The sequence below is a fragment of the Oxyura jamaicensis genome, chromosome 5 (genome assembly GCF_011077185.1).
Source record: "Oxyura jamaicensis isolate SHBP4307 breed ruddy duck chromosome 5, BPBGC_Ojam_1.0, whole genome shotgun sequence".
In the NCBI taxonomy this organism is placed as follows: domain Eukaryota; kingdom Metazoa; phylum Chordata; class Aves; order Anseriformes; family Anatidae; genus Oxyura; species Oxyura jamaicensis.
The window spans coordinates 60,422,102-60,446,640 of record NC_048897.1 but is presented as its reverse complement, the minus strand read 5'-3'; the positions used below and the strand labels follow the sequence as shown (position 1 = coordinate 60,446,640).

General features: G+C 38.0%; 1 protein-coding gene across 5 annotated transcripts in view; it reads left to right on the top strand.

Moving 5' to 3' along the window:
* INSC (INSC spindle orientation adaptor protein) overlaps nucleotides 1-24,539 on the top strand; it is a 128,152-nt gene that overhangs the window by 24,892 nt on the left and 78,721 nt on the right. For 3 of the 5 annotated variants that reach the window (XM_035328675.1, XM_035328674.1, XM_035328672.1), the window contains one exon: nucleotides 13,804-13,894. The exons of 1 other annotated variant lie outside the window; for it this stretch is intronic. In XM_035328675.1, the coding sequence (XP_035184566.1) occupies nucleotides 13,842-13,894 (53 nt within the window). In that variant the 5' untranslated portion in view covers nucleotides 13,804-13,841. Of the gene's footprint in view, nucleotides 1-6,336; nucleotides 6,343-13,803; nucleotides 13,895-24,539 lie in introns of all 5 variants that reach the window. One more of the 5 variants, XM_035328673.1, reaches the window with a different exon arrangement.

Below are 24,539 nucleotides of genomic sequence, written 5' to 3'. Positions count from 1 at the left end.
ACACCCTTTTCATACAGAAGCTGGCTAGAGTTGTATTTTGTTTTGTGATGCTCATAGTCCCCGAGGCAAATTTCACTTGCTGGCGTAGGCAAGTGCAACTTCCATTAAACTTAGCAGAAGCTGTGCCTGCTGAGCTTGGCCCTCTGCCTGTAGAAAATTAAATGCATTGGCAAGACAGCCAGAGGAAAGTGTTCTTCTATTGGGGGTGCCTGGTACTTGTTCTGCAGTGCTCCAGGTTTGCAGAAGTGTCTCCAGAACCAGGGCAAGCTAAGAGGGCTCAGATATGATACTGTTTCTTCTTTTCCTCTGTTAAATGCTAGGAGACCTGGGAACTGTGCAAAGCATGCTCACTGGCAGGCTCAAGATGCATAGCAGCTTTACCTGTGCCTTGGACTTTGATCTTATACCCATAATAAGGAGAAATTCTCTTTTAGCTAGCTTGTCCTTTATTTGATTATTTTTCTGAATTCCCTTCCTTAATTTGTAATGGCAGCTGAATTGTCCTCCCCTTGGATTAAATGAAATAAAAATATCCCTCTGTCCAAATGTCTTGGGAGACTGTCCTCTCTCTGAGAGTGAGGTATGCAATTAGTAGTATAAATCCCATTATAAATAAATGGGATTTGGGATTGCTCACTTCTAATTTTTTTAAAGGGGAAATTGGTTTCCTAGATAACCTGTTAGCATGTATTTAAAGAAAGAAAAATTCCCTTATCTGTAAATTGAAATTATGGTTACAGCAATGCCGTTCTATATGATGCTGGCTAGTAGCATTCCTTGCATTGTATGATGGCTGACTTCTGAAGTGGGTAGAATTATATTATCTGGCGTTGCAACACTTCGGTACCTCTTAGAATATTTACAATAAAATTCTGATGGTGATGAGTTCTGTGGAGCATATTTTCTTGCTGTGGATTAAACAATTGATTCTGAAAGATTAAAATGCCCCACCTGCCTTCTTGCACACTTCTGTTTTGCCATGTCAAACAATATAAAATGAATACTGCACTTCCCTCTATCTAATTGAATAATTTACTGTAAATAGCTGTCATTTACTTTAGAGCAGTAGGGGATCATTAGCCAAATGGATGTGAGTAAGTCATGCCTTTAATGCGTTAGAGGGGCCTAAAATGGAATCATCTAAATGGGACCATCAATACAGCATGCTGAATTAAGTCAGAGGCACTTAAAGCTTTAAGTCCTCTTTCTTGTAAATTACATGCTCCCTCGGCAGAAAGGTAATCAAGAACTTGCATAAAATATGGCATCTTTGTTTCAAAGCTTTATTTTTAATGAATAAAATAGTACAATTTAGATGACATGATTGGTAGGTATAACTGTGTTTTGGATTTCCCTCATTTTAATTACCTTCCTTCCTTCCTGATTGAAGCCTTCTTGCTTGCAAACAGCTACTTGTGCTGACTAATATTGGCTCTATTCTGTAAATAAGTAAGATGAGCAGGTAATAAAATATCTTCTCTTGACTTTTATGGGTATATGACCTGATAATTATTTGCAGGAGTTTGTGTTTTGTACTTGTAATTTTAGAAAGGACCCAGTCAATTTCAACTCCTAAATGTAGCATCCAGTTTGGATTTATTTCGCTGCTTGAAATCAGTTAGGCCTGTTGGGTGCTTTAATGTGTCTCTGTCCTTTCAATTGACTCCTCCTGGCCATGGGCTTGCCTCTAGTTCTTCTGTTCAGCCCCACGTTATTGTGGAAGAGGTTGGTATTCAGCTAGAAACAGAAGCCAAACTTTCATTGACGTGTGAAGAGGAGTAAAAGCAATACAGGTAGCTACTGTCCTGAGGTGCAAGAATTGATTATAAAATAAATAAATAAATAAATGATAACTTCTCTTCCCCTTAAATGCGCTCTTCTATGAGGTTTGCTGAGGTGCTTTCTGACCTCAGCCATTCTGTGATACTGGCTTCTGAGTTGCAGTGACTTCATTAGTGGCAAAATTTAATGAAAAAGCATTTCCTATGTGAGTTTTGAATTTGCTCTGCTTTATTCTTCCAATCTTTTAGAGATCATAGGAAGTTAAAATTCCTGACCTTTTCCCCATGTTTTTAACTACTGAACTCCCCTTCAGTTATCTCCTGTCAGTGGTCAATCATCCCCCATTCTTTTAATTACTTTTTGTGTGTACTAGGCATTCCAGTTTCACAAGTATAAACTCTTCAATTCTCAGAACTAGACTTGGTCAGACATTTCAAAATCAACTTGAGGTTCAAGGGCTTTAAACAAAACTACAGGAAAAACCCACTCCAAAAACGTTGTTGTACATTTAATCAGTCACATTGGCACTGACAAGAATAGAAGCATTGGACATGCCATCACTTCAGGATGTGGAAAAGTTAAATAACTTGCTCTGAAGCCTGGAAGTTGGTAACAAACCCTGTTGTAGAAAGCAGGATGGCTTTCTTATTTTCATTCCCTAGCTGTAACCACTGTCCTATGTTTCCTGTAACTGATTTTTTTTTTCCTTTTTACTGAAATGGTTTATTTAAAGGTAAATTCATCTTGTGCTTTGAAACTTTTCAGAATCTGCTTATGAACTGCTTTCACTTATATTGGATGAGTCATGAGTCAAAAGCTCCATCCTGTAGTTCCACCATGAGTAATGCTTAGCATTTTCTTGGGTACCCTTTTAGAAGACTATTAAATTAAAAGAAGAATCTGTTTTTTGATATCCTAATGGACAATTAGGTGTCTGGGTCTCAGAACTGATTTACATTTACCACTGCAGTAATTTAAATTTTTCCTCCAGTTCAAGAATGTCATGCAGTTCTGCCTACATGTACATGTTGTTGGTCGCGGCTCTCCATCCTTAAATAAATAAACACTTTAGTGCTAGGGACTAGTCTATGAGCATTGATTCAGATTTTGGGAAGGGTTTTTCACAGAGGTTTGTGCTGACATAAACTGTCACCTATACAAGTTCCATATTACCATGACTTGCATGTCCGGTAGTAATGAATGTAGAGAGTACACAGTTTCATATAATGTAAGTGTAATTGGTAAAGGCAGTTTTTGGATCCAGGCAATGTAAATGCTGGATTGTTGATAGCATCTCTCAGCTTAGACACGCTGGGGGACAGGGGGCAGCCATGTTTGCAGGTGGAATATATACTCTGTCCCCGTGAGGGGTCTATTTTTTTTGCTGAGACCAATTATTGGCTTTCCTATTGCCGATATTGGGAGATGACAGGTGTTTGGAAGTGAGTAGAGTTGTCTGAGGCTGATCGTGAAAAATGGAGATGTAAAACTTAAACTCTCTGTAGAAGCGCTAAGTGCTCTCTGTAGAGGTGGTAGATGGAGTAACATTGGTATTAGTAAAATGAGCTCTCTGTAGAGATTTTGGGGTTTGCTTGGCAACTCTTATCTGTTCTTGCAAATAGGAGATGGTCTGCATGTCCCACATATCACAGGTAACAAAAGAAAATGAGACTTAAGACTTAAATTTTTAGGGCAATGGATCAGCCTCAGCTGCATCTGCACTGGAACTTTTCAACACCAGTTTCTGGGAATGGGAACTTGGGAAGAATCTTCACACAAAGATTTCCTGGTCTTACAAGTCTTATGTGCATGGAGGATTACTAGAGAACAGGTATGCATTGGAAGGGAGTGAACAGACTTTTGAAGATGTCATTCTAATGTGTGTCTGTTTCTAGTTATCAGTGTGGCATAGCAATAAATAACTATAAAACTCAAGCTAAAATTGTGGATAAAAATTTAAGCTCACAGAGATGCTTTTATTTGAGGAGGAAACATGAAGTCTGGAATTTGAACGTTTTTAAGCTTAATGATTAGGAACTCATTGAATTTGGCTGCTAATAGCAAAAGCTTGGCTCTGAGACCTATGCCTCTAGCTAATTCTGGTCTATGTTGCTCTGTGTGTGCCATTACAAACTGTTAAAATTTGATAATAATTAGAAATTTATCAAAGTATTAGTTGCCTTCTCCAGTGGGACTTGTACTATTTAAAAAATAACTTGTTTTCTTTCAATATCAATTTTCAGAAAAAAATCACAAGAGCAAATAATACAGCCATCCTGGAACAGACTGTGGAGTACTTTGTTCTGTACTCAAAATTTTCTTGCCAATTCCTTTGTGTAATAGGTTACTGAACTTCAGCTGAGCAGCACTGGGAGTTACAAATGACAGAAGACATAGGCCATAATTTGTACACCTTCCCAGTTTGGAGCTTTACTTTTACATAGTCACTTTTAAAATAAAAATACACCGACCCCTACTGAGCTATAATACTTATAACACGCGTTAATGATGTTACAGAGTAATGATGTATTTTACATAATATTACTATAAGCTGATGGAGGATGTTGTGTTGACTGTTCAACATAGCTAGATTTTAACCAGAGACAAAAACCTGAGGCCTACCACAAACTCCCCTTTTCTCTACGCAACTGTTTTTATTTACTAAGAGTTTGTAGCTTATGTCAATACAGACCTCAGTGAAAAACCCTTCCCGAAATCTGAATCAATGCTCATAGACTAGTCCCTGAAGTTCATTCTTCCACATTTCCACTTAATCCTTATGGACTCAATTTTTAATTTTACTTATTAAAGATCCATTTTTGGACGAGGGCACCCAGTTTTGTTCTGTCAGGATTAGTAACATTTGCAAGTTTTTAGGTGCATCAGAGTTCTTCAAATGTACATCATTCAAGACCCAATCTTTACTTGATAATGAGCAACGTTTCTCTCTTTGTGTCTTTCTATTGGCTTGTTGCCTGTGCTCTCCTCCTTAGCTCCTCCATAGTAAAACTTCAGGCAGTAGGCTGGAAGGGACAAGAAAAGAGTTGGGGTGGGGTGAGGTAGAACAAACAAACAACAGAAAAGTGCCATTACCTCAGACAATACCATCCGAGCTTTCTTTGGTTTCCTGGAGCTCAGCAGCTGGAGGCACAGGAGTGCTTTTGACACTGAGTGTAGCACATTGACTTTAAGTAAGCTTTGCACTTTCCTCTCCAAGCTGTTCCCAAGACACTGCTTGATCTCTAGAGTATATCTAATCTAATGCGTACAGGCTGCAAAGTCCCCCTGAGCCTTTAGATTTGCTAGGGCTTTCCTGATGTGCTCAGGTCACAGTATGCTTGCTCTGGAGACACTGAATATGGGAATGATCCTACAGAGCAGTTTGTTCTGCCTCTAGGGCTGCTGGGGATTCCCTATCTGCATTATTAATACAGCTTCCTGGCCCCTTCACGTCACTTTGTGTGAAGGACAGAGGGAGAAAATGTCTTATGACTGGATACTCTTTGGCAGTTGTTCAAAAATACAAATGCAGAATTTTCTACTTTGATAAAAGAGGAAGGAAAAAAGAAAAATCCCATTGCTGCTTTATCACTTTTATAAAGAATTAGAATGACTATGCAACAGAGTTCTGTTGACAGGCGTTGTGGAGGAGTTAATTGGAGTTTTTAAAGGAAAAATGCAACAAGAAACAAAATACTCAAATCTTGCTCTGTACTAAAACACTTGTATTACTTTTGTGTGTGTGTGTATGGGCATGGACTTGCTCTGATTCTTTTTCAGCTTGTAGAAAGAAAATTGTGTTATTCTAGTAGATTTCTTGTCTCCTCCTTGGAAAGACATGATTTAAGGCAGACACCAGAATTAGGATGGAGGTAGCCTATTGTAGAATCACTGTTAAGAGAGCTTGGCTCCTCAAATACATAGCTCAACCACATCTGTTTCACATGTTCCTTGGTGTGTGTTGGCTCACATGCTAGTTACTAAATTGGGTTCCCTATTCCTGTGTTCTGTTGAAATACCTTGTTAGCAGGCAATAGATCTGGCACCTACTGGGGGAGGGAGAGGAATGGGGATGGACGATGACTTTATTGACAGAAGTAAAGAAGTAACAAGTTTATTGGTAATTCAAATAGAGGCTATTCAATGACTAGAGAGAGGTGTTCTTAGCCTTGTGTGTTTAACTTTTAGGTAGGTGTGCATTTATTGGTCTGAAGTTGGTTTTAAGGTTTTCAGAGGTATAACAAAGAAGAGCAATTGGATATTAACTCTGTAAAATGAAAAAACTTAATGGCTGCTGGCAAATATTGTGAAAATACCACCACTGTTTACCATGTAATGCCTTGCAATACTTCCAATAAAGACTCTGGTAGGGTAGGCTGTGACCTGAATTAATAATATTGTTTTGCTCATCTCAGTTAAAATGTCAGATTTTTTTTGTTCTTTGGAGGAATATCAATATAAGAAAAGATGTCTTTTAGTCTGCCTGTCTGACTAGCTGAAATGGATATTAAGTAAGAAGAAATCCTTTCATTACAGAAAATGGATTGTGTACAGAGATGTGTAAAGATGTCCTCCTTCCTTGTAGAGAGTAACTTGTATAGGTCCTTATTCTTTTCCCCTTAATGAAGCTGTTAAATACATCTTCTCTAGGTGTTAACTTCGGGTATTGGACTGGGTGAAACTTGGTTTCAGTTTGTACTTTTCTCAAGTTTAACTTTGGCTAAGTCACTTAACTTTGGATAAGTCATTTAATTTATTTATCTATTTTCTGCCTGGAAATGGAGATGGCTTTATTTTTGTCTCTTTATTTTAAGCTCCTCTGGATTTTTATTTTTATTTTTATTTTTTGCGTGTGTGTGTGTTTGTAGGGGAAATAGCGAACCGTAGCTGTAACTTTTTTGTATGTATGAACACACGTTAAAGAAGTGAAACAGTAAAGCTGCTGTGCTCTGTAGGCATTTCTTGTGAGCAGCATAGTCCACACAAGGAATCAGGACTTGTCATGAGGGAGATGAGGCTATTGACAAAGCAGAATTTATTGTACAATTTTGATATATACAGTAGGAGGTAAAATGAACTTCAAAAAAGGCATCTGTTTTATGAAGTAGTTAAAATTTTAAGGCAACTTGACAGGCGTAAGAAGGGAGGGGTGAATAAATGCCTTTCCTGCTTTAAGCAACCTCTAATGACTTCCTTGCTTTTGAAGATCTATTGAAAAATCATGGAGATGAACAAAGCAATTCCCCATGATGCTTTCTGGAAGTTAGTGCCTGTGCAGCTCACATCTCTTCTTGGACGTGCCAGTGTTACAAACTTGCCTTGGCCTGAGTCTCAGTTCTCTGCTCCCCTTGCCTTCAGCTGTTCCTCTACAAAATGGTGCCTGCCCAGCTGCTTGCCACTTGCTCAGCATGGTCTTTAGGTACAGATCCCCCACTTTGGGACCTGTTTTGGGATCTGTTGCACTGGTGACATACTGTTCTCCTTTAGCCGTTGGCTGGGCTGTAATTAAAAAATAAAATTAAAAGATTGGGGTTGGTGGGGAGGAGAAGAAGCTTTTAGAGTAAGGTGCAAAAATTGCCCCTTCTATTTTAATTTGTGGCCTACACAATGGCTACTTGAAGTAAGAGCACTTTTATTTCTGACTTCTCCATGAGGAGACTAGGGAGGAAACAAGGTCCCACTTCCCGTGGAGGAGACCAGATGAAATATTTTAGACCCTTATGCTGTAAGATGTTTGCACATGTCTATTGCCAAGGGTGTCAGACCAAAGCAGGGGAATTTCACTTGAATTTATTACCAACTGGCAGAAAACTCTGACCTCCTAACACAGGTGTTGAGGAATCATAGAATGGTTTGGGCTGGAAGAGACCTTAAAGATCTAATTCCAGCCCCCCTGCCACAGACAGGGATGCTACCTGTTAGGTCAGGTTGGCCAAGGCCCCATCCAGCCTGGCCTTGAACAACTCTGGGACGGGGCACCCTGCCTCGGCTGCCCTTATTTTCATCACGAGGTGGGTCTTCAAGGAGGCAGAGGTGCAGTGCTGGCACCCATTTCCTCACAGTCCCCCCCCCCAGGGTGGCTGGTGCCCCTCTGCCCCTCACCCCGAGGCTGCTGCCCGGGCAGCTGGGGCTGGTTTTGGAGGGCTCAGGACTGGCTGGAGAGCGGCGGGCAGCACCTGGGGCTCTGGTGGCAGCGCAGGAGCTCTTGGCACATACCTGTGAGGTACTAAACTTACAGCTGGTGTTTCCCTGCTAATAGTTTTGTGGAGGGGGAAAAAATAAATAAAAGGGAAAAATAAAATGTTCTTGTCAGTTCTGATGGCAGCTGGACACCTCGAAGAAAGCTCTCACACCTGGCAGGGGCTGTTTGTGTGGGCGACATGTCTGAGGGGAATCCACAGTGAAGAGAGGCGGTCAGCAAACCGTGTGGTTAACACCAGTCTCTACCTGTTTCTTTCAGAAAAACCTTCAAAACCCAGAGGCCGTTGTCAGGAACAGGGATGTCTTTATTGCGAGTGGTTGAATTAAGGATTGTGTGATGTTACACTAGTTGGTGTCTTCCTTGATGAAGACAGGAGGGGGAACTCGTTTTGCTTTCTGTCAGCAAGCAAGGGAAGTGTAAAGGCAGAGGAGTTGTACCTCTCAGCATTTTGCAGTAGCAGGCTGCATTAATACTGCTCTGAGAACCAATAAACATTTTTATATGGTGATTATTCCGCATCACATAAAAGATAAAATATAGCTTCAAAGTGCAACAACTTGCCAACTATTATTCAGTTCCTGAACCTCAAAAGCAAATTCTTTTCGAGCCAAACTGCCTCTAAAATGCTAATTGCTAGGAATCTGACCACTAATCTATTTGCACCCATAATACTGCTATCTATTTAAATTGGTGTGCCCCTTCCAGAAAGGGAGATTTTAAAGAATTTCACGGATAAGGTTGAAGGAAAACAAAATGCCAGCTAAGTGATCTTTATATATATGTATTTGGGGGTTGGCATCTAGAATGCAGTTAGTCCATGGTGATGTACATTCTATCGTTCTAGAGATTTTATATCTAAATGGGAAAACTTATTAAAGATGCATTGTAAGAAAAAAAATCATGCCTTTGCATAAGGACTGACTAGAATCCTTCAGGTCTCCTATTTCTGATCTCTGAAGTTATACGTATACTTTGTCATAGAGAAAGCCGGATTATCCGGGCGATGTGGGTCTCTGCTTTCCGTCCTAGTGCAATCAGCTCTTCTTGGCTGTATTGCAGATATCCTAGTCAGTGAATTTTTGAATTTCCATTTCATTTCACTTGTAAAATCTTCTGTACTTCTGTAAAATACAGAAATGGAATGAACAAGCCCACACTCCTTGCCTGGAAAACAGATTTTTGCCTTGTGGTGATCACAGAGGAAGAAATTGGATGCGCAAGAACATTCTGAAGGCTGTAAAACCCAAAGGTGAATGAAGAAATCAAACTTTGTGAAGATGAATGAGACCCAGTCTTAGGAGACTAGCTTGAGATATGTTTCCTTTCCCTTGGTTCTTGGCAGTTGGCCATGATATACTTCTCATGCTAACTTAAGATCTCCAAGTAATGTTTCCTATCTGATATTTTCAGGATGCTCCTCTTGAACAGAGGTAGATTTTTATCTACCTCTTTGTTTTTCTTGTTTTGAGTTTCCAGCTGTGTGCAGTAAGGCTAAGACGAGGAAAAATCCAAAGCAGAAAAGAAGCTGCACAGACTTCAGTTTGAATTAATATTCATGTACATGTACGTAATGGGGCATTGTCAAAGATAAACACAGAATTGTTTAAAATAAAATCCTGTCTCTGCTGAAAATAGAGAGGAAAAGAAGGGAAGAAATATGCATTAAAAATAAAACCCTTTGTGAGTGAAAATGGATTTGTGCTTCAGGTTGTACTTGAAGTGTAAAACATGGGCTACTTAGCAGTGCTTCCTATTTATCAGTTCTGCAAGAGCTGCTATTGCAAATGAGTGCTGCAGGTAGCACCTGTTCCCTCCCCCCCGTAGTTTGAATTTTGCATTCCAGGAGTGTGGTACATACGTCTGTGTATATGGTCCTATGCTAATACAACCCTTTTTAATGCATTGTTTGAAGGACTCTTCATTACTTCTTGCTTTTGGTTTTATGGCTGCTTAGATTTGTAACACCTAGCTTAATACTCAGTTGACTTTTACTATTGCAATTAATTCAGGCCCGTATAAATCTGTTATAAAGCAAAATAACCAAAGGATCCTGAATCCTCAAATGGTTAGTATGAATAACTTCAGATGGACCAGACGTGTTGCTGAAGGACGTGCTGTATGTGTTTACTTTCTGACCTCTCACATAAATGCTGTCAGAATTTTGCTCTTAATTTGATTTGTGACATTCCATTAACAGTTACTCTGTCTACCAGAAGAATAATAACTAATGATTCCCAGACTCCCAGCATTGTAAAATAAGGGCAGGCACTGTTTGGCAGAACAGATGTTGTACTTTACTATGGACAGGAATTGTTAATATTAATCAAAGTATATCTAGTCTAAAATGACTTCAGCTAATGACTTCTTGTTCTCAGGCTAACCATGCTACTTGCAAGTAACATGCTCTTCTAATTCTGATTACCAATAGTCACATGCTAGATACGAGATTTTCTGTCTTTCAGAAAGAAAAATGATGCTCTTGATTGACCTTATTTTCAGGTATTCTTAGGGTTGAAATTATGATGTTAGGGGTTAGAAATGGGATGGCAAAAGTTCATGGATTTGCCTTTTGATTTAAGCCTTTACATGGATGGACATGCAAGCAGTGAATGTATTCGAAATGTGAATTTAATTGTGTGACTTTTAGGGCTTAATTATTTAGGGTGTCACTTTGTGATGGAGAACTTCCTTAAGACCATCAGTAATAGGAGTAAATGAGTGACACTTATTTCACCTTGAATACTTGATGCTACTGTGATGGTTTTGGACAGCGATACGTTTAACAGAAATACAGACTGCTAAAATTCTCCTAATTTTTAGCTTGTTAAACATGCTGTTGTGTTGAATGATGGAGAAATAACTTAAACTGAGAGGTTTAGCAAGATGCAATCTGTTTTTCTAGCAGAAATAACATCTTTCTTAGGATGCTAAATGTGTTGTGCTTCAGAAGCTGCTCTCTAGTGCTGCAACAGACTTAAGCAAGAAGAGGCTCCCAGCAGGGAGCTCTTGTAATGCAGGAGGAATCTGCTCTTTTGGAACCAGCAACTTGACAGCTCCCAGCTGTGTGCTGTGCTGATGAGGCCTGGTGTAAGTTAGGATGAGACTCTTTCTTCAACTTACAGGTGGGCAAGTTTGTGAGCTCTCACAGCTGTTTTTCATTCTCTGTATCAGTTTCTAGCACCAGCACACAGTATTGGTGTAAGAGCAAGTTACTTCTTCCAGATATTTCTTGGCCATCAAGGTCATTACCTCCACTGTCACTGCTTTTTCTGTAAGCAGTGCTTATATGCTGTTGCACATATGATGTTTTGTTTTCTTATTGTGAAGTAATTCTCTGAAAGAAGCTTTTGGTTGTCTTTGGTGGAAATAAAATGTGATTTATGGTGTGCTTATCTTACATGTAGCTAATTAAATATGGTGAAATAACATCTTAAAATCTAGTTCAGCGTTGATAAGACAAAGAGAAAGATGAAGAACACGCCTAAAGACTATTTGAATTCTTTTCACAGTTGTAAAATGGATGGTTTGGTGAAGATATTGGTAACGTATTTTGTTGTTGTTCCTGGAAGATAAGTGACCTCTAAGTAGGAGTTGATCATGTTTTTAAAGGCTCTCAGCCATAATGTAAATGTGTGTTTTATGGGAAGACAGCCTTTAAAAAAAGCTGCATTTTTGTCATGTTTCTAATTTATAGAGCACAATGAGATGCAATAACCTAATTTATGTCTGTGTACATTATGTCACTGATCACAAGTAATGGAATACATCAGATGCTCTGTCTTGTATGTATAGAAATTTTGTTAGCGGGCTGAACTAATGGTGAAGCAGCTTGCTAATGGTGAATTAGCTTGCCAAAGGGAAGCGGTTCCTTTTTGCGTTGGTAGCATAGAAGGTAAAACCTGTGCCTTATGCTGAACAGGAGGGAGGAGATGGGCAGCGTCTGCGAAGCCTGCACTTCTGCAGGCTGAGAGAATGTTTCCTTTTCACATGGCAGGAAACATCATGCTGGGGATGAAGATTTTACGCAGACATGTTCATCTGATTAAAGGTTTTTCCCCCAAATGAAGATAGTCAAGATCAGCTTGTTACAGTAAATTGGATTCTGTGGTTATTTATATTTGGTAATCTCAAATGTATTTTTAAAAGGCAGAAAACAAACAACCTGCTATTATGAAGAGGAAAAAAAGATTATTTCCTCCAGTTAGTGCTGTCTATATATCATATACTATATGCATTATAAAACAAACAAAATCAACATACCAACCAACAAACAAACACAAGCAAGCCTGTTCAAATCAGAGTGTCATGGGAGCAGAAGGTTGCATGCTGATATTTTCTTACTTGGACAACTGAGAATTCAGGTGGAGTCTATCAAGTATTGGATGCTGGTGATCTTTTAAAACCAAAGCTTAGTGATATTTAAATTGTCCCCCAAAAAGCAAATCAGACTCTTCTCATGTGCATGTAATGAAGTATATTTCAATATGTGTTAAAATTAACATTGTTACTTCCAGGAAAACTTGAGGGGGTAGGATGGGGACAACATTGCCCAAGCTATCTGGTGCAGCAGTGGGCAGAGCATGTTGAGTGTGTTACTTTGTAATATTTCTGTGTGTTCAGGACAATGTTTGTGGGATTTAGGGGGCGAAAAAAACCTGAGGACATGCATTAGCAATGAGATTGGTTTGCTAGGAAAGATGCTGAGGACTACTCTGTGTCAATTAAGAGCAATTTGGTGTGGCAAATTTCTTAAATGCTGGCTGACTCAGCTTGCAGAAAGTAGCCAGTAACAAAATGGCAGAATTTCACAAGTGGTTGCATCAAAAGTCTTTTCCCTCAGATGGTGACAGAAACAGCATTAATTTCCTGTGTATGTTCTCTGAGTAAGATTCATTGATCCAATTTTTTTTTTTTTTTCCCAGATCTAGTAAAGCATAATTTCCCCACTGCTCCTTGCCTCTTCCAGATGTTTTCATCTCCTTGTTATTTTTGAGTCATGGCTTAATCTTCTCCTTCAAATATTTTGCACTAGTTCTTCCTGTAGCCATATGGATGAGTGGGGATTGCTTCACCATTTCTGCAGACTAACTCTGCTCTGGTTTCTGCTCAGAATATGCATTGATCTATAGCGGGTAATGCCCTAATGGAAGATGGGGCTAACTAAATGAAGAGGAAGGGAAATGGCATCCTCATTTTTTGCATTTTTGGCATCTTCTTACTTCTTTCTAGTACAGGGGTTTTGGGTGCTTATCCTGGCCATGAGGTATAAGGGAAAACATGGAGGAAAACGTATACAGTGTTTGGAAATAATAGAAAAATGAAATTGTTTAACATGGAGGAATCTAATATTTCAATAACTTAGACTTCAGGGGTCTTTCTGTAGATGTAGTGTTATATGATCCTGAAATCATACAACCATGCACGTGCTTTCTGTTGTAATCTTTTATTTTCATGAAAACCTGAAGAATTAGTTTTACTAAACCATTTTTTCTCTGTAGTGCTAGTTAATGCAATATGACTTAGAAATTATACTAAATAATAACTGTTTACTCAGTAATGTGTTCAACACAGATGGCTCTGACCTGTGCAGTAATCCAGGAAGTTCATGAATATGCAAAACCCTATGTTTCTTATGCCATGAAATGTACTTATTGGCCTTGGTTATCTCACAGAATTGTGTAACACCCCAAAGTGAAGAAGCTTTTTGAATCATTTCTGATGAGATAACTCCACAAATCAGTAGGAGAATGCCATGCTACCGTGGACTGAAGAGCCTTGAGTTTCCCTGGGTTTACTAAATTACTTTGTTTTCTTTCTAGAATCCAGCTTATGGAAAAGCATACATAGGAGGATAAATATGGCTTTTAAGGGTGAGGACCACTTAGATTCCCTTCCGTTACCTGTTCAGCGGTAAGTGGTACACTCTTGCATGCTGACTTGAGTGATGAAATGCCTCCAAGGCTGCATCTGCACTTTTTTTTTTTTTTTGAGGATACAAAGCAGATTAAAAAGTCATCTTAAACTCAGTTTCACATAATGTCCATACAAAATCTTGAGAATGAATGTGAAATCCAGGCTGCATTTGTCAAGGGATTTTCAAATTTATATACCTACAGTGTGGTAAGTCATGACCGCAAATATGCGGTCAGCAGTTTAAATGGATGAGCACGTTTGTGGTAGAGATACAACTGTAGGTACTGGGTTGGCTCTCTGTAATGACAGAACTCACTGGCACCCACTGTACTCTGCAGGCTGCTGAAAACTATAAATATACATTTCTTGAATGTGGTTTGCTTTCTCTATTTGTAACTGTGTGGTATTGATATTGAAGTTACAGTGTAATCTCTTCAGACCCTGAGGGCGACTGGAAACACTGGTGACTCTACTATAATAAATTGTTTTTTACAATCTGGCTGCTGGCTGAGAGCTAGTATCTGTAGTATAGTTTCATGTTTAACTTAATGGAGGCTGTATGAAAAGGGAAAAATGGATAATGAGTATAGTAAATTTGTGTACTCATTGAACTACAGTCTTGACAGGTGGCACAATTGATTTTTGTGGCTGCTGAATACAAGGATAAAATCAGAAACAAGAAAGACTGAAATTCCTTTTTTTTAGTTGTCTTGCTTGAGGCCAGGTTGTAAGTCTTTCCTGTAGTCAACAGGCAGCTGATATGTACTCTTAGAATGCAGTGCATTTCTTCACGAGGAATTTATTTCTCTGTTTTTCCCAATCTGAATCTTCCAGCAGACATTTTGATAATGCCATCAAGTTTATATTCACTGAAAGACTACTTGTGTATGTTGTCTTCTGGAAGACAGTATGTGCTGGAATGTAGTTTAGGGACCCCATATACCAAGGAAATCAGTATTATTCATTGGATTTTAGCCAAAAATTGCTTTAGAAATTGGCGAGCCCTAGAAGTCCTGGGTAGCCAGGTGTGGCATGGACTGATATAAACAGCAGTGAGGTATCCTGTCATTCATTAGTTTAATTTTCTTCCATTGGATGTAACTGTGGAGTATTGCTTCAGAGGCACACAGCAGTGGAATCAGATTAATGACTTTCACTTGGAAAAGCTCAGGCTAACCTAATGATCAGATAAGGTACCAGATATCTGGAGTAATTTCTTAGTGATAACTAATGGCTTCCATAAGCCGAATAGTAGATTAATAGCAGACTAATTGTTATGCAAGAACTCCTGTTGCAAACTGAGCTGGTGAAGACTCATTGCAGTGGAAAGCTAGCTGCAGACAGGACCAAAAGCAGTAGGTCCTGGGGGTGGCAACTGCTGGTCCACCTTGATGCTGGGAAGCTTTGCTTGCAGGTACATAAATGAGGGTACTAGCTGCAGACTGCCTATGCGAACAACTGGAAATGTGGACTGGGAACAATATAAGTGGTGCTCAGATATATCATCAGCACAGAACTGAAAAACTGAATTTTTAGCTTAGAGCCCTCTGGAAAGGGAACCTGCTTGCAGGTCAATTCCCCTGTGTGCAGGGAAGCAGCAGGACGCCACGGTGCTACATGAACAAAAATATGCTGCCTTACATCGACTCCTCGCTATGATGTCTTATCACAAGAAGTTATCTGAAGAAGTCCCGTGTAGCAAGCACTACATTCTGACAAACTGCTTAGTCCAGCAGGGCAATTTTACATAGTGACGTTATAGAACAAGTAAATACTCTTTTGCCCCAGGTGAATAAGAACCTATTGTTTTCCATGTTTATTCTGAAAGACAATATTTTTTTTCTACGTGAGCATTGTATCAGAGAAAGTCCATGTAACAAGAATGATGGGTAGAGGGAAGTTGTCAGCGGTCGACAAATGAAGGCTAGAATTGAAAATGAGGAAATGGGTATTTACTGTAAGATTTTGCGGAAAGAGCACAGACTGGAACAATAAAGGCCAGGAATTGTACAAAATGTTTTTCATTTTGAAAACCCTCAACATAATAGCTCTTCTGAAGAAATTGACTTTGTGTGATTAAGTTATTTATCTGGGTTAGAGAAAGGAGTGGTGCAGATCCTATAGGAATTTTTAAAGGATTCAATCAGGTTTCAAAATGACTAGCGAGATTCAAGGATTATTTATCTGCTGTTGTTCCTGTAACATTCCAGTTCATGCTCCTGCTTTTTGTGAGAGGGTCTTGAATTAATTCATAAGAAATGTGCTGCTGTGTCCTCACCAAGGGAAGAGGTAACACAAATTCAGCTAAGGTTAGTTAGTGCTCTGTAGCACCATGGCTGTTCCTGGCTTCATGTTTAGCTCAGAATCTTTTGAGAAGTAAAACCAAACACATCCTCAGGCGGCAGTATCTGTTTCCGTAGGAAAAAGTACCGTATTTTTACAAAAAAAATTCCTTGTGTTTCCACAGCAGTCATTAAAGTCAACAATTATCTTGGCCGTATAAGGAACTTAGAACTGGGACCTGAGCTGATGTGCTTCATGAATTGTTTACATTCCTCTCTTCTGGATTTTGTGGGAAGTCATTGCTTGTATTGGAAAATCTCTAGAGCACTGACTTACTAATCTAGTAGCTTTCTAAAGTACTGTCAGATCCACCTTCTGTAATTGACTTCTAGACTGTTAAAGATGAAATATTCAAAGATATACGATATCCTGAAGAAAAACAAAATTACTGGTACAAAAAACTTTGTTTCACTGAGTCAGGAAATTAAAACTTGTGATGATTTTTTCTTAGAAGAGAAACCAATTGAAGATAGTTCTATTAATAAAAACATCAACAACAACAACAACCACATAATTAGTCTCTAAAAGCTGTCAGTTCTACATGAAGCACTTTACATGACCATAAAGAATAATCTGTTGCCATCAGTAATGTCCAGCTCACTATAGCATGTGAATTGTGTATATTCATTAGCGATGTATGTAGCAACATTCTGTAGTGTTTTAGCATAGCTTTTGAAAAATATTCCTATTTACTTGCATCTATTGGAATTGATTTCCCACGTTTCTGATGAATTTTTCCAGATAGGAAAGCCAAAGTTAAATCAATTTTCCTTTTCTGTCCCTTTCCTCCCTTCCTTTGTAATGAAAGTTCATCAGCCTTTTTGTTTACATTGAGTTTTAACTTAATGTACCATTTTTTCATGGCAATCATAGTTTCTTGTACTTTCCATGTTGCATAGTAAACCAAAATTAACCTTTGGAGTACTGAATGTAAAGTCATTTAGCTAAACAAATGGTACTCATAACAAAAAGCGAAATAGGACACTGTTTTTGTTTTCCTGGGTTATGTTTGGTTTGCTATTGCAACTGAGACAAATTCAGTATGATCAGACATATTTGAAAAAAAATGTTTTTTTTTTTTACAATATAGGAGGATTGCTTATAGAAATTAGGTATTTAAAAACATAACCAAGAAGACTTTATCCTGCTGGAAAAAAAACTTTAAAATTGTTCTATGTAACCATCAGTCACTCTTGAAAATGAAGCGAGGGTTCCCGAGCATCCAAAATGCAATGCTGCTGTACTGCTTAATACATTGTCTAAACATGTTTACTGTTTAAAAATGGAAGATGATCCTACAGATCATAATTTCAACTTGCATAAGAGGAAAGGCAATGTTGAATATTTAAAGGTTTGGCTTTTGTTAAAAGTGAATACTTTGAGGACCAGAAAGATGAGCCTATTAAGTATCTATATTTATGATTTTTTTTTTGTTTTAATACTATTATTGTTTTCTTGAGGAAGTTTACATCATTATTGGTATATATATGTCTTTTTTTTTTTTCTTTTATCACTGTGCTTCAGATGGAGGTGAAGCAGAGAATCTAGACAAGTCTTTCAACTCTAGGTACTTACAGTACCTCTGAATATCACTTCCTTTATTCGACCCCCCTGAAGTTGGAAAAGTTTGCCATAAGGGACTTCTGTGGCAGAGCCAAAAATGGAATCCAGGTTTCCTGTCTCCCAGTTCTTAACCAAAAGGCAGTCCTTCCTCCTTTTGTTACTTTCTTCCTTTTTTTTTTTTTCTTTGTGAGCTAAAGATCTGAGTCCTATGAAAGAACAATATGAATGAGGTCACTCCATGTGTATTTATAGGTTCCCTCTGCTCTTTAAAATGTGCCATGTATCTGCAGGTGTTCTGATAACTTTCCTGAAGGATCTGCTTAGATGTCCTGTTATATAAATTAAGATTTACATGCTCTCTGCCATTAGGAATATATTAAAGTGGCAATCATCTCTTAAGAAACTTGGATTTTTTACAATACAACTTTAGCTTTTTTACCTTATATCTTCTTAACACTTCAAGAAATTAAAAACTTATTTTTCATTTTTGCATGGCAGGTAGTGGTGGCTGGAGATCTGCTCACTGCGCATGCACGTTCACTCTCTGAAAGGAACTGTACAAGCTGTAGTAACTGTATCTAGTCTGTACGCTGTGTCAGATATGATGGAAATTACTGAAGGGGAGGGAGGTTCATAAAAGGATTTAAGAAAGATTCCTTTATGAGGATAACTTTACAGTGGAAGCACGAATGTAATCAATGGCACACAAGTATGCCCAGAGAACCCAAACCTTTTTCTCAGCAGAAGATATGAACCAGAATACCAACTCCTTACCAGCTGCAGGGAATTCTCATTGGATTGTTCACATTAACTTGTGGGTTTTCATCACGCAAATAGAAAACAAATGCTTTTGAGCTCTAGGACCAATACATTCCACCCATGAAGTGATGGGAACAATTTTGTCTTTTGGAACTCTAACTACTATGCTGATAGCCCAATAGGGAAAGAGCTATTTATTGAAATGATGCTAGAAAAAAAAAAAAAAAAAAAAAAAAGGAATAAAAAAAAGCTTTAATTTGGGCTGAATTGCTATTTTGACAGAGTGTTTGCCAGAAGTTGAAAACTGAGACTTAAAGAAAGTGAAGTCCAGAATTATGCCGTAGAAAGTGCAGGGATTCGACTTATTTCCTCCCAGATCAAGATGACAAACATGCAGACATTTATGGAACATACAGACATAAAATGAAACAGAGGGAAGTTTATAATGTATTTTTTTTAAAGGAAGCTACATTCTCAACCAACCAACAAAAAACAAAACAACTTTACAAAAATATTCCTAATAAGAAAGATAACGTAAGGATTTTTGTAAAGCAAGATGCATTTTTTCCTGCTTATAAGCTGAAATATTTCAAGGACTACACCTTGAATTTTACTTCTAGAATGTCATATGGCCTCTGTACAGCTGAGAAGAGGTGTTTTGAGAACACTGAATTTGAGGTACAAGACACATGATGAGTCTTTCAATGTCTAATGTTGCATTCACATGTTCTTTATTAAAAAATGCAAAACCACATAGGGCTTTGAGGCAAAGAATGTATCAGCCTGTTGGTCTTCCATCCATAGTGTGTAAAATAAAATTATACCAATACCTGAAACCCTCAAGTGAATGATTCTTAGGGATGTGACTTCTGTAAATTAGTCTGAATAGAAGCTATCCACTTCTCTCTCAGTCTGGTTGATTTTTTTAACAGTATAAATCCCTGTTAGCTGCTACAAAACGCCTTTCTACTTGCTGCATATCTGCATGGCTTCTTCACTTTGTAACCATTTCTGTTATTAGTGCCAGCCCTCACAAGACTCACTTCACCTTTCCATCTTTTAATAGCACCTTGACTCTTCAAGAATCAGCAATACATTTATAAGAATACACAACTTTAAGACTCTGCCCAAGTTCATAATTATAAAATATTGTTTAAATACAGACGCTCTAAATGCTTTGTCTAATCAGTGATTGTATATGTCCTTACACTGCTTAAGCATCTTCAGTAAGCTCAATCTTTTTTTCATGGCTTTCTGTAGTGTCTGCTGCTAATAAGAAAGGACTTCTGTATTTCTGGCTTTTCCCACCCACGTCTGCAAACTGAACTTCCTGTCAGATAAGCACTTCTTATGAAGTGGAAAACAACATCTGTATTTCCTATTTGCATTTTTCAGGCTACTTACTGTTCATAGATCTTGTTCTACTAATTTGAATCCTACATTCCCTATAATTGTTTTTATTTGGATGATGTCACAAACTTGTATGTCATGGCTCTTTAAAGCATTCAGACAAACACTGTAAGAAACTCTAGAGAACAAGTACACATTTCTTGTGATACTGAGAGTTGAAGGTTTTCAAAGTTCATTGTGCTTACACGGCTCTATGAATTGCTGCTCTATATATATATATATATATATTTTAAATCAAGAATGTAATGCTTACTATGAATTGGTAAATATTGAAAAAGCTTTTTTTTTTTTTTTTTGTAGCAAGCTGTAGGAATAGAGGAATAGCATACTACGGAAGAGAGGACAGTGCTCTGCAAGTAATGCTATCAAGTTACCTACTGGTGACAAGGAATAAATTCAGTTATAGCATAGCTCAAGGGACTGATGGTACCTCATTAAATAAACCTGTATTCTTTTCATTTTACTTGGTCACCCTAGAACAATTCAGCGAAGAATTGTATAGATTCAGAAAGGGATCTTACCTTATTATGAAGTATTTTTGATGTTAGAATCTTATTCCACCTGTAACAAAACTGAAAGCCAGGTTGTTTGCATGGGCTTTGATGGCAGTAGCTAAAACAGATGTGTATCCATATGCTGCTTCTGGGATTTCAGGTGTTGCTAGTTGACTGCATTCAGGGGATGGTGTTAGTAAAGCAGTGACTATCAATTTACCATTGTTTTGTGGCACTCATGAAAAATATGAACTCAACCGTTTCTTTCTTTGAATACATGGGTAAAATATCTCTGTTTCTATACTCAGGATGTTAAAGTGTAGGTCAGCAGTTTAGCTCACAGGCAATAAAAATAATTGGACTTCACTTGTACTTCATACATTTTTGGGGTGTGCAAGTCTGCCAGAAAGCAAGATTTTTTCCTAACCTTTTCATTCTGATGGTTTTATCACTACAGCTTTGTATTAATTGTATATTATGCTGCAGAAACATATTATATTACTTCCCAGAGCTATGCCGTATATTATTTTATGTTGAACTGTATTAGTCACAAAAAAAATTTTGGCTTTTAACCTGAAGGGAATTTGAGTTTGTCCATTATAATAATTGTGAAGTTGGGGTGACTTTAAAATGTGAACAAACTGATGAATTTAAACAATCTATTCAATTTGCCTCACTAGACCTTTTTTCATTAATGTTGGTATTTCGTATTTGTGGCTTGGTGTTAGTTGGGAACATTTTTTATTTTAATTGATCAAGCATCATCTTTAATCCTTAATGACAGCTAAGAATTCATCCTGAATGCCTCTTGTCAGGGTCAAGAGCATGTTTCATAGTATCTGATGCATACTGTGTAGAGATCAAACTAGTACTGCTATAGCCTTTATCATAAGAAGTTTGATTATTTTCAGAACGCGTATTTTGAAATGTGGAAGTCTGTAGAAGAGACTCTTATCTCTGTTTCCATATAGAGGAGATAGCAGATCCTATCTGCCTGGTGAAAGAACTTGCCTGAATGTTAGGTCACAGGTGGTACTTTCTGACTGTATTTTACCAGTATTTCATAAATTTTATTGTGACATTGAATTAGTAATCCTGTCAACTGTGGACCCTGAAACTAGTTATTCTAGTCATTGTTTTATGGCTTGGACTCCACAATTTGTGCTGTTCAGCGCAGTGTAATATTTTCCTTGTCCTAACAAGACCTTTTCAAAGTATTTGTATGTTGTTTATGGTTGGTTATATTTACTCGTGTTCTAATCTTCCTCATTCTTGCTTTTCCATAGCATATTTCAGAAAAGCTACTCATCAGGTTTCTCTATATTCTACTGCAGATAGTGCAATGTTTACTCTCTGATTTGGTTACTTTCCAGGTCTTTGTAAACTTTTACAAATCACAGTGAAGACTCTCTTTTTTGCCATTTACATTATGGGGTTGGAAGTCATCAGTTTTGCAAAACTGTTTTGAGACTGACCTTCTGTGCAATTTTATGTGTATCATGCAACCTGATGTTACTATTCTGCTGCCAAGAATAAAGATCCATACTTTGCCTATCACTTAAGCAGCTGGGCCATATTATTGTCATATATGCAATGTAGCTGGAATTATTCTTGTTACTTCTGGAAGGTCATTAAGGGTGAAGTCCTGGCTGTTGACTTCATTATATCCAAGACATATTTCCTTGTAAAATACAAACTTTGGAGCATTCCAAGGACAAGAAGCTAACCAAAGAGGAGGAGGAGATCTCAAAAAGGGTGAAGTAGTCCTCTCTTAAAGGAATTAAGGAGGGAAAGGGAATAGTCCTCCTTTTCATGCAACTCTGAAAGAGAGATGAAACTAATGAAGGGATTCTAAAGCTCAAGAAATTCACTGAATTTCTATTGTTTTATTGTGAGAAAAGGCAGTGTTACCACCTGTCTCCAAAAAGACAGCAAGATTTGTTGAAGCTTTAATTATAAGCATTGTACGTCATTCCTCCTGATTCTACCCTGGTTGTACTACTGATTAATTTCTTGACCCTAGGCCGAGCATTTTGCCCTCCTGTATCTTCCTCTACTTCAGCTGGTGAAATGCAAAGGAAGCCTTTATTAACAAATCTCCACAAGCTGCTGTTCTAATGATCATTCCAAAGCACTTGATATTTTATGGCCTCATATGCCTTGTTATTGTGCACGCGTCATCCTGTTGCTCTGTGTTTGGTCAATAACATTGAATGCTATATAGCTGCTGCTTTCAGTGAATGTGCAGAACATGCTTGTTCATAAGGACTGACTCGTTCCTTCTGTGTGCAATGTTTTGCCTTCATTTTTATAGGGTTGTTGCCTGACACAAGTTTGCTAAACCCTTTTCATCAATGGCTATAACAGAGGATGATTAATCACGTATACCTTGTCACTTCTGAGGCGTTTTCTTCCAAACTGATTAAAAAAACAAAAAAAACTCTATTAAGGATATTTTAAATATTTTACTATTTTACTTATTAGACTTTACTTGTCTTCTCAGCTATTCAAAATACTAGTACCTGATTGTATTGAATACAATATATTTGTCACTTCAGTTCACATTTCCTGGGAATTTCTTCCTTAATTAATTGCCTGGTCTGTTTCACTCTGGTTCACTGCTGCCTAGGGATGGTGATCTTGTAATCAGTTGTTCGGTTACTTGTAATGAGCAAATTTAAGAAAGCCAGCAGAACAATGCTACAACTTTGTAAATGGTTTCTTGCTTTTTTTTCCCTTTTTGACAAATAGTAGAGCGATCTTAAGAAATATGTTAGTCTGACCCCATTTCTACTCTCATTAAATTTGCTGGTGTCTGTTAGTGGCTGGTTTTCTGAGTTCACATTAACCCTGAGGAACTTGGAGTGATGGAGTAAAATGCATACAAGCGTTTAATATTAAGCTGAAATGTTAGCAGTGCCAGTGATTCTTTTTCCTCCTTACGGCATTTCAGATGTGATGAAATATATATATATATATGTTATTTTAAGGCAGTAAGCCTAAAGGACTATAGATGTGCTTTTTAAAACTTTCTTAGAGGAAAATCCTTTTATGTTGCATGTATAGACTATGCTTCAGATACGAGATTTCTATACCTTACCTTTTGTGGATACTTTATTGTTGAAGTCATTCCAGAGTGCAATGGAAATAGAAAGCATTCACATCAAGAGTGTAATATTCTGCCCAATTAAAGGTGATGGAAATATTTTCCCACTGTCTTAAATGGGAGCAGGATTTTACTCAGAATAAAGAGTCGGTAGGGGTAAAACAAGGGGAAGATGAGGGAAAAAAAGTACTGTAAGAGAAAGAGGAGGACCAGGAAATGGTATGAAGACAGATCGAGGTTATTCAGTGGATGGCAAGATGGTTGAAGGCACCATTTTAGGAAGTGCTATAGGTCAAAACTGTCTTATTCAGTGATAGTTGTGCATAGACAAGTGTTCCATTTTGGAATTTAACCTACTTAGCGCTTTGAAACTAACTTAGTAGGTGAAATTTGAAATGCATCGTGCAGGAAGTTACTTCATTGCTACAGCAATGAAAAAAAAATTATATTCCATATTCAAGTAGGATAAGTTCACCTGGCATGCCTGTAGTTTATAAATAAGTAAGCTTAAAGGTAGAGGACATTACACGACTATGAATCCATAGTTTCTAACTAATTAAATGTTCACAGTGAAATATTGTAACAAATTTTTCACTTGTAAAAAATAGTCTTCTGAGTTCAGAGCACAAAGCTAATTGGAAGTGCTAAATACTAACTGCCTCATGCCTCCCAATGGCCAGCTCTATCAGCAGAGTCAGTGTGCTGCCAAGGAACAAGGGTGGCTGCTGGTCGCTCTCGGTTGGGGACCGCCTGCCTGTGGCAGAAGAGCCTCAGATGTGCTCATCAGACTTGGACCTACTTGCTTATGGTGGCATAGCTGAGAAGCATTGGAAAAGTAGCCAGGATGCTGCACTTTCCAGTGTAACTTTGTGACCATCCTTGGAATTAGATTTGTAGATTGGACTCTGTTGTATCATCTGCATTGAGGGGAGAAGTTTATGTGCAAAGAAGGTCTTTTTTATTGGGT